Raw genomic sequence first — 15,724 nt, 5'->3', positions numbered from 1 at the left:
GAGACATCAACCTGCTCTGCGCTTGAGTCCCTGCTTTCAGTTTGTGACAATTCTACTTTTTCTACATAATCCATCATACAAAATGTAATCAAATGGAAAAGTCTCTTTTTTTTTTTAACTTGTTTTAGTAGTTTTAACCTTTTAACTTTATGCATCAAGGTCAAAGGAGCTTGCAAAGAAAAGCATCTGGACTTCTTTAAGAAGAGAACCTTCACAGACTTTATGCATCAAGCAAAAATTTAATTATATGCAACATTCTCTGACTGGAAGAAATTTGTTTAACATTTAAACCTATTTTCTGCACATTCCAGCACATAAAATATATTTTTTTCTGCGAGTTTCTCTGTGAGTTTCCCATTACGTGGTAGCGCACTCCTGGTGCTTGCTTGGAAGTTTAGCGGGATTTTTTTCGCTGTAAAAAGAAGTTTTCTTCCCACGCACAACGGATGCTAATGTTTTTGTCACTTTGTATGGAATCAAACTCAAAGTAAGGTCAGTACTTCCACGCTTTAAACGCTGCACGCTCATACTCTCTCCTGCACTCGATATATGATCCATTGTTGATCTGCACACAGCTGTTGTCACGAACGTCGCACTTACGTCACTGTCATGAGACATTCTCGCAAAAAATCACGGTTTTAGTAACGCAGTAACGCAGCGTTCCTACGGGAAAGTAACGTAACGGTACTTTCCCGTAGGAACGTAGGAAGTAACGGTAATCTAATTACCGTTTTTGCAATAGTAATTCCTTACTTTACTCGTTACCTGAAAAAAGTAATCAGATTACGCGTTACTGCCCATCTCTGGTGCGGACCTGGGGACAGTTTCCACTTTTGTCGTACTATTGTACTAGGTAAGACTGTGCAATGACAATAAAGAGTTATCTCTTATCACGCTATCTCTCTCTCTAGAATTTAGTTTTGTTTTCAGGAGGAAACATGCAAATGACAACAACTTGAACCTTTTTCAAAACTGTGAAACTGCAAAGAAAAAAGCCATTTTCACTGAGCAATAGACCACTCTCACACAGTTTTTACAGTAAAATTATACAGTACAAACACTTATAGTGTGCCATTTAAGATTAACAACCATATCAAACTGTTAGTTACTCCTATTCTTTTGCTGTTTTGAAAAATAAGAACCAAATGAATTGAAATGACTGATGTGTCTAAGATGAAAGTACTGTCTCTCACTCAAGCCCTCAGTTAGTGGTGACAGGCAGGTAAAGCACTAGGGAAACTTGCTGTGGGCTGTTGTGAAGATTAAACCAAAGATTAAATGTAATTAAGGACACTGAGTCCTGTAAGCATTAGGACACCAAAGATATATTTGTGTCACAGTTGTTAGTATGAATGTTAGTAAAAGGAAAACATACTAGTTATTATTTTCTAACACTTTTTAAATTAATCATACGTGTAAATACAAACAATGTAAACTGAGAAAAAAGAACAATACATTTAGCATTTGAAATAGAAGTATAATTTTACTTCCTAACAATTAAAATTTTAAACGTTTCTTTTTTCCCTATTTTCTTATTATCACGAAATATACAACATACAGAGTAGAGGAGAACAGATTAGGGAACTTACAGAAAAATACGAGTATGAGTACATTAATTTCTATTCAGTCCAGGATTAATGCAATTGAGGAAAGAATTATTACAATAATCAGAATAATACTCATCACCAGTAATCATAATAATGACAATGATAGCAATAACACAATTATAACAAGAATATGGGAAATAACTATAACTCCTAGTCACTCAAACAGAAATTTCCAGCAGACTTTGTCAAATACTTTTTCTGCATCGACTGATAAGATTAGAGTTTTCTGATACTCTGAAAGCTGCATGGAGTTGAATAGTTTACAAATATTTATAGTGGGATGTCTGCCTTTAATAAAACCTGTCAGGTCAGGATGGATAAGGGCTGGAATTACTTTTTCTAAATGGGATGCAAGAACATGGCTTATAATTTTAATGTCTGTATTTACCAGAGAAAGTGGCCTAATTTGGCTGATTGGGATTTTTCTCTGGTTTTAACAAAAGGTTAATTATTGCAGTATTCATGGTTGGAGGACTTCTAGACATAATCATAAATTCTTTAACCATTCTTATGAATAGCGAGGACAGGGTTGGCCAGAAATGTTTTGTAGAACTCAGCAGGGACGCCATCTGGGCTAGATGCCTTGTTACAGAGTATTTGATTAAGAATAGTTCTTCTAGAGCTATAGTTTATCCAACATCGTACCTTGATCTTGTGTTAAAATAGACAGATCTATAGCACTCAGAAATTTGTGAATGTCTTCCATATTTGGGTCATGGTCAGAAGTGTATAGATGCATGTAAAACGTCCTAACAACATTATTTATATCTGGAAGATAATGAAAAGGTTTCCCTGCTGAGTCTTTGATAACTACATGTTTTTTGTCTTTATTTTGACTAAATAGCTTTACTAGATATTTATCTGATTTATTTATTATTGTATTCAGATTTCTCATGTGTCAACCGCTGTATAAGAAACTGTGATTTTGTGTTTAACAACACATTTAAATCAAGTCTGTGTTTTCTTAAATCACACACTAGCTTTTCAAAAGTGTTGCTGTGCAATTTCTTTTCAACATTTTAATTTTTTCTTCCAAATTGTGTCTTTTTCCTTTTTATAGGATGAGTATGAGATAATCCTGCCCCTTAAAACAGCTATGCCAGTTTCCTATAATAAAGTTAATAAATATTGGGAGAATCATTTATATCCAAAAAGGATGTCCATTCTCTTTAAAATATTATTAAGTCCTACTTTTTTAGCAAAGATGTGTTCAAGCACCATCAGGTGGTCGATTTTTGTTGCCATTTTTTATTGAGTTTCAAAGAGACAGGTTTATGATCGCTTTGGATGACGGGAATTACTAGCTGGGGGAAAAATATATTCTCGATGATGAATGATGGACTTGGAAAAGTAAGTGAATTCTTGATCATCAGGGTGGTTTAAACTCCAGCTCTCACAAAGGCCATAATCTTCCATGTATGGTTTAAAAATGACAGTCGATTGATATGTTCTATTATTAGGACTTATTGATTAGTAGTTAAATATAACAATATAAAAAATATGTACAACCCTAACCACATTTTTATATTTATATTTGCACCTCTAAACACAACTATGCTTGTTTTTTACATAAACTGTATATGAAAGATGGATGGAGCCACCACAGCATTATCCACCAGCTGGAGAAGTCCCATTATGAAGCCTCAAGTTGAGCATGTCTGCAATCTTCATTTTGGTATTTTGAATGTAAGGGGGTGAATCTGACATGGATACCAAAGGATATCCTGGGCCATCTGACCTCAGGAAATCACATGATAGGGTGGGGCTAGGTTTCACAATGAGCTCACCCAAAACCTTGGCTGATTGTGACCTACACCCATTTTCACACCTTGGCTTGTGTGATTAGGTAGAGGATCATTAGAGGGTCCATTGTCCCTCTCGGAGGGACACTCCCACAGGGCTTAAATCTGTGACTCTCCACCATTTGACCCTAGAACTTAAGAAGCTTCTCAGATGAGAGGTGAAACATCTTCAAGCAACTTGAAGTCCAGACGCTTTCTTTCCCAAGCTCCTTCGAATACAAAAGGATAAGAAGAGCAACTTGTCAGTCTCACTGTAAAGCATACCCTGATTTATTCTCATTTGCAATAATTATATCTGCTTTATACAAACAAACAATGATTTTTCCACCTCAGGTAAACTTCAGTTGATGACTATGGGCTGTCCAGTGCGGAGTCACGTGTGCTCAGTGGGGTTTTCTTCTCTCTCGAGAGCTTGTCGTATTTTCTGCCAGAAGATTCCAGTGTGTTGACCAGCCTGTGGCCAGCTCAAGTAAGAGCTCCTCTTCACCAGACTCCTTATTTGGTAGTACGGAGACAGCTGGTTGGCTGGTATGTCCTCCAGAAACACCATGATCAGCACATCCTTGTGCTCATCGAACAGACGGTAGCTAAAGAGATCACACACAGATTAATCAGTGTAGAAGCTGGCGATGTCATTACATGTAAGGACAAAGAGTTGGTAACCATACCTGGCCATCTGGATTTCTTTGGAGCACCACTCACTCTGCAGGTAATTTGGGCTGATCACACAGATAGTCTTTCTGCTCCTATAGATGGCATCTGTAATGTTTTCTACAATGGGCTTACCTGTAAAAACAGAAATCTGAGACGTTAAACAAAAATCTCACACATCAAACATGTCAGCATTTTTCTAGTTTTAACATTTACTACTTAAAACAGCACTGGTGAATAACATAAAATGTATGTCTGTGAAGGTTCTCAGTCATCCAGGTCATTGTAGTCTATTGTTTCCAAGCTCCTTAGACAACATAAAATGTAGCCTTTTCTATGAGTTAAAACATTTCAAAGGTATTCTCACTTTTGAGAAGAGCAGGATCTACAGTAGTGTCTAAATTTCAGTCACAGCCTTTGGTGGGACTTTTTGTGTAATGGACAAGCAAAGCACAATTCAATAAGCTTCTGGGGTAATAACTGGTGCTGACTCAGACTTTAATTTTAATATTTTCTGTAATTCAATATTTTCTGGAATTCAGATGTTTTTGTACGTCTATATTCTTTTATGTGAAACCCAATTTCATGATTTCAGGAAAAAACTGGACCAATCTTAACTGTATATTTTCCAGAGTAAATCTTTCATTTTCCTACATGTAGGATGCTTTGAAAGTTGAGCAGCACATCTAAAGTCTACTTTTAGAGGTTTAAAGATCAATTTGTAGCTCTTGTCCAGATAGTCAGTCTTAAAATATCTAGATCTAGCACTCAAACTTCGTTTTGTGGGTCACGTGGGATTGGTATTCTTGTTTGACTTCATATCAGCCATTTATATTTGTGTAAAGATATTGTATTAAAATTTTGAACAAAACAAAACAAAAAACAGTCGTGTAAACCCCGATCTTTGTCAGTACAAGTTTAAGGAAAGCTGAGGCAGTTTGTGTGGTAGCTTCATTAAATATAGATCTAAAAATAGAAAAATAGAAAAAAAAAAGAGGCTAATGATAATCATATATACCTGGTTCAAAGTCTCTGTGGTGCAGACAGAGTTTCCAGCCCTGTTGACCCTCCAGCTCTGGAAGCAACTCTCCACAGACCCAAGCTTCATCATGAACATTGTAGGAGACAAAGGCATCGTAGCTGTGAGGAATACCTTTCTTCCTCCTCTTATTATCATAGAGAAAGGCCAGGAAGAGGTAATAGGCATATGTGAGGTGTGACCTCAGGAAGTGATAGATGAAGGATGCAAGGAGAGTAAGCATAACTAGACTAGAGCTAAAGAGGAAGCAGAGCAATGCAGCATCTATCCGACAGGAGTCAAAACCAAAGTCAAGGAATTTTTTTCCCCGTTGGCTGACAGGAAATGAGCAAGTGTACTGATGTGCATTAACAACCTGTGTCTGTTTGCTGCCTTGAATCCACTGGATAAGACCGTAATTAGAACATTCACATGTTAAAAGGTTAGCAGATAGATCCAGATATGTCAAGCCTGGAAGGGATTGGATAACTGTTTCACTGATTACAAACAATTCATTGTCACTGACATTTAGCCACCTGAGTGCCGACAGTTTGGCCTCTGCTAGAAAATCCAAAGACCTGAGTTTATTGTTGGAGAGGTCGAGTATTATCAGGTTTGGAATTGGCAAGAACACGTCAGATGTTAAAACTGAAAGCTCGCTGTAAGATATCCTCAGATGTTTCAGTTGCGGTGTGTATTTAAATGTGTCTGGGTACAAAGATCCCATGAAATATGCCTCTGTTATTAAGTACTCTAAAGAAGTCAAACCACTGAGAACATCTTTTGAAATATCGTAATATCCTCTATGAACCTTGATATGAAGCTTCTTCAATCTTTGTAAATTTGAGAAAGGCCTATCCCGTTGTTCAGAGCTGTTGTGTGACTGGCTTTGAACAACATTTAAGATCAGAGTGCTTAAGTTTGACAGTCCACTGAAATGGTCGTAAAAATAATTATCACCTAACAAATAAAGAATCTGGAGGTTATCAAGTCCTTCGAACCCTCCTTCATCAACACTGTCACACTTGTCTAAGTCTATACACAAGTATTGAAGGGAAGACAGACTATGAAAATCTCCATGAATGAAATTCATGATATCAATATTTCTCAAATTTAAAAACTCCAATGTCTGTAATTTATCTTTGAATGTATCTATAAATGACATAATCTTGTTGTTTTCAAGATTTAAGATTTTCAAATTGTTTAAATTTTGAAAAACACAGTCAAAGATATAGGATATTTGATTGTGGCTCAGATCGAGTATTGTTAGGCTTTTTAAATTCCAGAAGTAAGGACAGTAAAGTTCACTGATGACATTGGAACTAAGGTCATAGACTTCCAATGTGGTGAGTCCTTGGACGGCCACTGGCAGTTCGGACAGTTCATTATTTTGTAATATCAGGCTTCTGAGCTGTGTCATTGACGGGAGTGCATTATCAGCCATGCTTTTTATATTGTTAAATGATAAGTTGAGCTCAACAAGGTTAGAGCAAGACTGCAGCATGTGCTCTTTTATGGTGTGAATTTCACTATTTCTCACATCAACTGTTCTTAGAGAAGGAATTTGGCAGGCAACATCAATGAGACCATCATCTATCCACTTTTGTATGTTATCCATCTGAAACTCTTGAAGAGAGTAAGCAGTCTGCAGAATCACTCTGTACACATCAAAGCTAAGAGAAGTTTCACTCATGTGCAGTCTCGTTAGGCTCCTCAAAAAGGTCTTGTTTGACACTTCCCACTCGATGTCCTTGGACCAGCCTCGCAAGTCCAGAGACTGCAGATGAGGAAAAATGTCTCTTGTAATGCTGAACTTTTTCACTGAATCCAAACTTAGGGTGAGTAGGTTTGAAGTATTTACATGGAGGTCATCGGACTGAAACGAAGTAAAGTTGTTGTGAGTAATAATCAAATGTTGTAAAGTTGGAAGTTTAACAATATAATCAATATCTGAAATTTGATGCAGGTAATTATTGTTCAAATTTACTAAACGTAAGATGACCAGGGGCTGAAAGACCACAGGGGAAATAAATGAGATAATGTTGTTGTCCAGAGACAGTGTCTCTAATTTGGAAAGGCCCTGAAACATGTTTTTTGTCAGTGCTGTGAGTAAATTTTCACCCAAGTCGAGAACTTTTAACTCTACCACGTCTGCAAAAGTTCCATCATCAATTTGTAAAATCCAATTATTTTTAACATATAGAGCTTCAAGCTTAGATAAACCTCTTAAATACATCCTGGAAATATTTGAAATGTCATTTGAGCTGAGATTGAGCGATACTGCATTACCAGGAATGTCATCTGGAATAGCAGTGAGGTGACGCTTTGCACATGTAACTGATACATTCTTTGAATTTTCAGAATACAGGATTGTGCAGTCTTTTAGAGAAAAAGCAAGTGAATGTTCACAATGAAACAAAAAAGACAGAAGTGAGATAAGCAGCAGAAGGACTCTTTCTGTAGCTAGCATGTTGATCTCAGTGGTGGTTTTCACTTTCTTTAGGGAGATGGAGGTGGGAGCATACTGTTGATCAATACACCTGAAGCAGACCAGAGAAGAAAGAAAATATAAGGTAGGTTTTGATCACATCACAGTGTCCACAACTTGGCATGAAATAATGTGACATCTGGTGCAGTCAGTGGTGAAAACTGTTGATAGTCTGAGAGTTTATCTACCTATCCATGGGTCAGTGGCTCAATCCAGCATGTATATCAAAATTGGGACCTGCAGGCCAGAGCCCACTCTTTACATATTTCAAAGAGACATGCATATCACTTAAGATTCTCCATATATTTTGTCCTGCACAGTCTTACTTGTGGTTAACAAGATAGATAACACAGAATGAAGTTTAAAGGAAAGGCAGGCAGCTGAACTACAGATGGGCAACTGAGTAGTCTTGTCCCAGCAAATCACTGTTTTCTATGAAAAACCCATATAGGAACCCCAAAGGTCAAACCTGGTGTTGAGCACTTGTGGACACCCCCAAGTGGGATAAGTATAGGTTTGTCCTGCCCACAAAGTCCCACAGTTCACCCACATCTAGCCACAATAGGTAGTTGTTTCCCTATTATTTATAATAATAGCTGAATAATAATAGCTACCGACTGTGCCAAGATCACTCTCATTGTTCAGTTATTGACGGGTAGGGCTTTGAAGTGGGCTCAAGCTGTTTTAAGCACCAATCCTAATGTTTCCTACCCAGATTATAAGTTTAGGTGTGTTTTTGACAAGTGCTCCAGCCCGGAGATGGCTGCCCATCGTATGTTCTCAGAGAGAACATGCGATGGGCAGAAGGAGTGTGGCTGATTTCTCCATGGAGTTCTGGACCCTGGTAGAGGAGACGGGCTGGAAAGAGAAGGTGCTTAGAGGAGCTTTCCTGAACGGCATCAATGAAAGGATAACACGTGAGTTGGCAATTGGATTAGTGTTTAGTAAGAGCACAGTCACTCCCACCCCACTGTCCCATGACTGCGGTATTGATCTACTCCCTGGCGCATCTCTGCCCACCAGCCGTTTGTACAGTGTTTCTAAGCCTGAGCGCAAGGCCATAGAGCGTTACATCACAGATTCCCTTGCATCGAGCATTATTCGGCTGTCCACGTCACCCCTCAGGACAGGATTCTTCTTTGTTGAGAAGAATCCTGCCATGAGGATTAAGTCCTTCAGGACTTCATTTCACCTCTCCCAAACAGCAGTTCCTGTGGTCATCAGCAGTGCAGCAGGCCTTTGACCTTCTGAAACGCCTGTTTTCCTCTGCACCTGTTCTATTTCAGGCAGACCTTAATCAAGCATTCGCAGTGGAGGTGGATGCCTCGGACTCTGGTGTGGGGGCGGTCCTCTCGCAGCGATTTGAAGGTAAATTGCATCCCCGTGCCTTCTTCTCACGTTGTCTGTCTCAGGCCGAGTGGAACTGTGATGTGGGGGATCGAGAGCTGCTTGCCATCAAACTTAATTTTAGAGGACTGGCATCACTGGTTGGAGGGGAGCGAGCACCCAGTTCTTGTTTGGATGGATTACAAGAACCTTGCCTATCTTCAAGCGGCTAAACGCCTCAATGCCAGACAAGTCAGGTGGGCCTTATTTTTTACCTGTTTCAGCCTTGTGATTACTTACAGGCCAGGCTCACGCAACACTGAACCCGACGTCCTCTCACGTCAATTCTCACTGGTGGAGGATGCAGAGGAAAAGGACAAACCCATTCTTCCTGCTTCCTGTATCATCGGGACAGTCACCTGGGAGATCGAGAGGCTGGTCATAAATGCCCTGCAGCAGGATCCAGACCCTGGGTCAGGGCAGGCAGTACGTCCCTGTGGTTGTTCGGGGCAAGGTGATCCACTAGGCACATACGGCAAAGTTCTCCTGCCATCTGGATCGGAATCTCACACTTAGATTCCTCCAACGTCTATTTTGGTGGCCTTCCCTTGCAAAGGACGTCCGGGAATATGCAACGGCCTTGGCCAATTTGTGCTCAAAACAAGGCACCAAGCTCACAGCTGTTGGGCCACCTGCGACCACTCCCATGGCTCATGGTTGCACATTGCCGTGGATATTGTCACTGGACTGCCGCCGTCAGCAGGTAATACCACCATACTCACCATCATAGTGGTTTTCACCCACAGTCTAACGGCCAACCTGAAAGGGCTAACCAGTAGCTGGAAGCCATGTTGCGGTGCGTTGCCTCTTCCAACCAGTTCTCCTAGAGTGAGCATTTGGCCTGGGTGGAGTATGCCCACAACGCTAGCACCTCGACGGCCACAGGGGAGTCTCCCTTTGAGGCATCGATGGGATAACAAGCCCCACTCCTTTCCATCACAGAGGGTGAGTTTGCAGTCCCATCAGTGCAACATCACACGCGTCATTGCCGGCAAGCATGGCGGGCTACTAGGACAACATTGTTTAGGACAGCAGAGTAGAACAAGAGACTGCCGGGCCATCATCGTGTTCTGACTCCTGTTTACCAAGTTGGCCAACAGGTATGGCTCTCCTCTAAACACATACCACTGAGGACGGAGTCTAAGAAGCTGGCTCCTAGATTCATCGGTCCTTTTCCTGTGCAAGAGGTCCTCAATCCTGTGACTGTGCATTTGACCCTCCCTCGAAATATACGTATTCATAATGTGTTTCATGTGTCTCAGGCAATGAACAGGTAGCCAATGAGACTCTAGCTATAGGCTCTACACATGCGCAGCTCAGAAATAAATGAGCTCCAGCCTGAGCAAGACGCTAACTTCGGTGTCCTCTCTATTAATCCACAGGTACTGACAAACAAACTTTTATGTTACCGAACTGGTTCTAAATGTCATGTAAGTTGAGTAACAACTGTTCGGCTATATTTTGAGATGATAGTGATGATGTTGTTTTGTGGTATTTTGTTGTAATGAGTATTAGTGTATCATCGGCATAATGCTATAATGCTACGTAGCACTATAAGTATATGCTATGACAGTGGCAACCTGCGACTTCCGAAAATGTGTTGTAGTGTTTGTTTTTGTGTTAGCCAAGCAGTACTGAGTACATTTATTAAGGGGAAAGCTTTTTGTTAGTGAAACAACGTTTGCAGTCGTCTGCCGCCATGTTGTGTTGCGTTCAGGGGACGCCATGTTCAAAAGTAATAGCGAGTGTTTTGTTTAAGTTGTGAGTATGTAAAGTCATTTTGAATTAGTTTGTATTTATTTTGCTTTTGAGAGAATGCTTTTTGTAACTTTATTTATGTTTATGAACTCTGTTATTTTATGGGAAGAATGCATGGTCTAGTGTGATTTGTATTGTGTATATGCAGAAATAAATGAGCTCCGGCCTGAGCAAGACGCTAACTTCGGTGTCCTCTCTATTAATCCACAGTTTGCTCATATTTGGCTACGCAGTGCTCTCTAGCCTGTGTGCCGCTTGCTGCCGGTCCAGATTCCCCTAGGTCTGGTGCCGGTAACACTGGCAGTAGTTAAAGCTTTACTTAAAAAGCCATCTCTAGACCCAGCAGTCTTAGCTAATTATAGGCCAATCTCCAACCTTCCTTTCATATCAAAAATCCTTGAAAGAGTAGTTGTCAAACAGCTAACAGATCATCTGCAGAGGAATGGCTTATTTGAAGAGTTTCAGTCAGGTTTCAGAGCTCATCACAGCGCATAAACAGCTTTAGTGAAGGTTACAAATGATCTTCTTATGGCCTCTGACAGTGGACTCACCTCTGTGCTTGTCCTGCTAGACCGTGCAGCGTAGTTATTATAGGTACTGCACTGCAGTAGGTTGCATCATATCTATCTAATAGACTCCAATTTGTTCATGTAAATGGAGAGTCCTCTTCACACACTGAGGTTAATTATGGAATTCCACTGGGTTCAGTGCTAGGACCAATTCTGTCTACATTATACATGCTTCCCTTAGGCAGTATCATTAGAAGACATGGTATACATTTTCACTGCTATGCAGATGACACCCAACTCTATCTTTCCATGAAGCCAGATAACACACACCAATTATTTAAACTGCAGGAATGTCTTGAAGACATAAAGACCTGGATGGCCTCTAACTTTCTGCTTCTTAAGGTTATTCTATTTGGTTATTCAACTCGGCCCTGAAAATCTTAGAAATATGGTATCTAAACAGATGCTTACTCTGGATGGCATTACCTTGGCCTCCAGTAACGCTGTGAGGAACCATGGAGTCATTTTTGACCAGGATATGTCCTTCAATGCACATATTAAACAAATATGTAAGACTGCGTTCTTCCATTTGCGCAACATCTCTAAAATTAGAAAAATCCTGTCCTGTGATGCTGAAAAACTAGTTCATGCATTTATTACTTCCAGGCTGAACTAGTGTAATTCATTATTATCAGGATGTCCTAAAAACCCTGAAAAGCCTTCAGCTAATCCAAAATGCTGCAGCAAGAGTACTGACAGGGATTAGAAAGAGAGAGCATATTTCTCCTGTTTTGGCTTCCCTTCACTGGCTTCCTGTTAAATCCAGAATTGAATTCAAAATCCTGCTCCTCACAGTAAAGGTCATAATCAGGCCCCATCTTATCTTAATGACCTTGTAGTAGGGCTACACGATTTTGCATAAAATGAGAATCACGATTTTTTGGCTTAGAATTGAGATCACGATTCTCTCACGATTTTCTTTTCCTGTATAAATATTTATTGCACTTATTAACTGCACATCAACTTCGTAACAGTTGAGACTGAACATAAAAACAATAAACAAACATAAAAAAAACAAATGTCTCACGTTTTGTTGTTGCCGCAAAATGTTGTACTACTTGAAATTCCGTCTCCACCGTTGCTCGACGCTGCATGTATAGAGCAGGTAGTGCAACAATAGAAAAATAGTTGCGGGACGGCACTGTGTAGCGTTTGTCTAGGGTGTTGATCATTTTCCTAAATCCCTCATTTTGCACACTGTTGATGGGAGCCATATCTTTGGTCAGGTGATAAGTGATAGCCTCCGTAATTTCTTTGTGCCTGCGGGAGTTCGACGGGTGTAGGGAAGCGCTGTATAAGGTTCCCGTTATTGATGTTTGGGTGGTTGACCGGGACGGATTTTCTCCTGTCACTTTCTCGTCATCCCTGACGTGCTCTCCGTTGTTTTTTCCCTGCTAATTTTAGCATCATACGGCACAGCTTCTGTATCACGTGGTATAAGGCTCCGCCCTTGTCATTTGTTGAGCAGGAAGAGCGAGCGCTTGTTTTCATGCAGAGTACGTCCTGGATCAAAATGTGGTACAATCGTCGTCGTCTTTTTTTTTCTTTCTTTTTTAAATCGTTGTCATTTGGAAATGAGATCGAACATAAGTATGAATCGAGATCGCGATTTTTTAATGATTAATCGTGCAGCCCTATTCATAAGTAGAGTTGCCAACGGAATCGCCCCGCATTGAGAGAAAATATTACGCGTTTCGCATTGAGGTGAAAAGGAACAGTTTGTCCCGTACTTCAGATAGAATGGAAAAGACACAAAGCTGGAGTTATTCTGTGTTTACGCTGCACAGCTGCCTCTTCTTCTCTCATTCTCTCCCCCCTCCCTCTCCTGTTTCTTCTTCAATCATGAAACTGATCAATGATCAGCTGATCGGCTTTTCTCTCTTGCTTGTTTATCGCTCACTTTGCGCCAGAAAGAGGAAACCGGCGGATGTCGCGCTAGACAACAGCAGCACGTTTAAGCTTGATCAGCTGTTGTTAGAATGTATTTAATATTAATTTCTAGTATCAGCTGATGTTTGCTGGAGCCACAGCTACAAAAGCTGCTGGTCATGATATGGTTTGGTTATCTGGTGAGAGGGAAACATGAAGATGAAACCAGGAGATGTCCTTACTGGATCATCAGAGCTGAACAGGTGATGGAGAAACAGGTTTACCTTTTAGGTGACATGAATGAGTTGAAGGGAAGTTATGAACTGTTTCTGAGAGACAAATAACACCAGGATCCTTTTTATGTAGCTGACAGCTGGTAACTGTGCAGGGGCGGATCTAGCAAAGTGTTGCCACGGGGGCCAGGTAGGGCATTAACAGGGAAAGGGGGGCACAAAGAAATACTTTCTTATTCTCTTTTAAAATGTCTAGCTTTTATTAAATAATTATCTGAAGCTTACAACCAAAGTTTTTATCTGACGTAAAATGTATAGAAATCATACATATAACAAAGAAGCAGCTGGAATCCACAACTGTGCGTGTTCATGGAGCTGCATTTTCACCTGCTGGACATCACTACCTGACAACTTTAACTGTCTTCAGAACATTGCAGAGGCCTTATTGACAGTATTTGGCTCTACATATCTGTGTGAGTAGATTTTCTCTCACATGAGTGTCCTCAGGTAGCCGTCTGAATGCTGGACACTTGTGTCTATGAGTGGGAGACCAGAGATCAGAGTGTATTAACAAACATGCCATATTGGCCCAGTTTATTTTTCTTATCATTGTTGTGAGGAGACCATAAATAGCATTTGCATTTTCTGTTGTACAGTTCATTTGCAGTTATGGAGTACTTGTTATGGATAAAAAGTGTCTTTTTTTGTTTCAAAATAGCTGATAACTATTCGCTGATAGCTGCCAACATTTGCGAACAAATATAATTCTATAAAGTTGTTCTATATAGTGTGTAACCATTAATATAGAGCGTTATTAAATTTATTGCTAATGCAATCATATGGCACACTGACTTCTGAGGAAATTTTAAATGGCACTCCTCATCAGAAAGGTTGCCTCCCCCTGTATTATTGTATGATCTAGTGCAGCGGTCTCCAACCTTTTTTGCGCCACGGACCGGTTTATGCCCGACAATATTTTCACGGACCGGCCTTTAAGGTGTCGCGGATAAATACAACAAAATAAAACTAGTACCGGTACCGACAAGAATGCTTCCGTGGAAGGCTTCCACACTGTTTGAGCGGACAGGGACAGCATCGCTAGCGGTAAGCGGAAAGGAGGTGGGCTTGGTGTTTTAGTTAACAACCGGTGGTGTAACCCTGCCAACATAACAATCAAAGAAAAGATTTGTTGCCCGGACACTGAACTGTGTGCTGTTGGACTCAGGCCGTATTATTTACCCAGGGAATTCTCTCACGTCATCTTGGTGGCTGTTTATGTTCCTCCCTCTGCTAACCCCACAGCTGCATGTGACACTATCCACTCTACCATAGCTCGGTTACAGACTCAGCACCCGAGTGCCTTTATTGTGATCTCGGGTGACTTCAACCATGTATCACTGGACAATACACTACCAACATTCAAACAATATGTGGACTGTCCCACCAGGGGAGAGAAAATTTTAGACTTACTGTATGCTAACGTCAAGGATGCATACAACTCCTCCTCCCTCCCCCCACTTGGTAGGTCAGATCATAACCTGATTCACCTCACCCCCCGCTATGTGCCAATTGTGAGGAGGGAACCTGTGACCACCAGGACTGTTAGGAGGTGGTCAGAGGAGGCAATAGCAGAACTACAGGGCTGTTTCGAGGTGACCGACTGGGAAACACTCTGTGAGCCTCACGCCGAGGACATCAATGAGCTTACTGAGTGTATCACAGGCTACATAACTTTCTGCACCGACTCCATTGTTCCAGCTCAGACTGTTCATTGTTACCCAAATAACAAGCCGTGGGTGACTAAGGACATCAAAGCCCTCCTCAACAACAAGAAGAGGGCTTTCAGAGGGGGCAACAAAGAGGAGGTGAGGAAGATCCAGGTGTTACTAAATGACAAGATCAGAGAGGCTAAGGACAATTACAGGAGGAAGCTGGAGTGGAAACTCCAGCAGAACAGCATGAGAGAGGTGTGGAGGGGCATGAAGACCATCACTGGATTCAGGCCAACCAACAGCAGGGGAGCTGAGGGAGGTGAGAATAGAGCCGACGAGTTGAATCTGTTTTTCAATAGATTCGACACCACAGTGTCTGCTCCCACCCCCACAACCTCACCTGCAGTCAGCCTGGAATCCAGAGCCACACCACTGTGCCAGCCTCTCTCTTCACATGTTGCCTCCTGTGAGATTCCTGACACCCCTCCCCCACCCATCACCTTCACTCAATACCAGGTTGAGATGCAAATGAGGAGACTTCACTCAGGCAAGTCTGCTGGACCAGACGGAGTGAGTCCCCTCGTCCTCAAGGCCTGTGCCCCCCAGCTGTGTGGAGTCTTTCATAAACTGT

General features: G+C 41.1%; 1 protein-coding gene across 1 annotated transcript; it reads right to left on the bottom strand.

The window, feature by feature from the left end:
- Positions 1 to 1,571: 1,571 nt before the first annotated feature.
- LOC112431460 (uncharacterized) lies at positions 1,572 to 7,614 on the bottom strand. The gene is made up of 4 exons (XM_076880820.1): positions 5,079 to 7,614; positions 4,078 to 4,195; positions 3,738 to 3,996; positions 1,572 to 3,618 (listed from the first exon to the last, which is right to left on the bottom strand). Exons 1-3 carry the CDS (start codon positions 7,546 to 7,548, stop codon positions 3,783 to 3,785), a joined length of 2,802 nt encoding a protein of 933 aa, XP_076736935.1. The 5' UTR covers positions 7,549 to 7,614; the 3' UTR covers positions 1,572 to 3,618; positions 3,738 to 3,782.
- Between the last annotated feature and the right edge of the window lie 8,110 nt (positions 7,615 to 15,724).

This window comes from Maylandia zebra, linkage group LG3 (genome assembly GCF_041146795.1).
Source record: "Maylandia zebra isolate NMK-2024a linkage group LG3, Mzebra_GT3a, whole genome shotgun sequence".
Lineage (NCBI taxonomy): Eukaryota > Metazoa > Chordata > Actinopteri > Cichliformes > Cichlidae > Maylandia > Maylandia zebra.
Note: the sequence above shows the minus strand (reverse complement) of the source record. Positions and strands in the feature narration are given on the sequence as shown.

Bases quoted from the DNA above. Each gene is read 5' to 3' on its own strand.
- LOC112431460 (XM_076880820.1), bottom strand. From the start codon at position 7,548: ATGCTAGCTACAGAAAGAGTCCTTCTGCTGCTTATCTCACTTCTGTCT. The intron at 4,196-5,078 runs GTATATATGATT...CTGTTTTTACAG, and splicing joins CCACAGAGACTTTGAACCAG to GTAAGCCCATTGTAGAAAAC. The intron at 3,997-4,077 runs GTATGGTTACCA...TGATCTCTTTAG, and splicing joins AAAGAAATCCAGATGGCCAG to CTACCGTCTGTTCGATGAGC.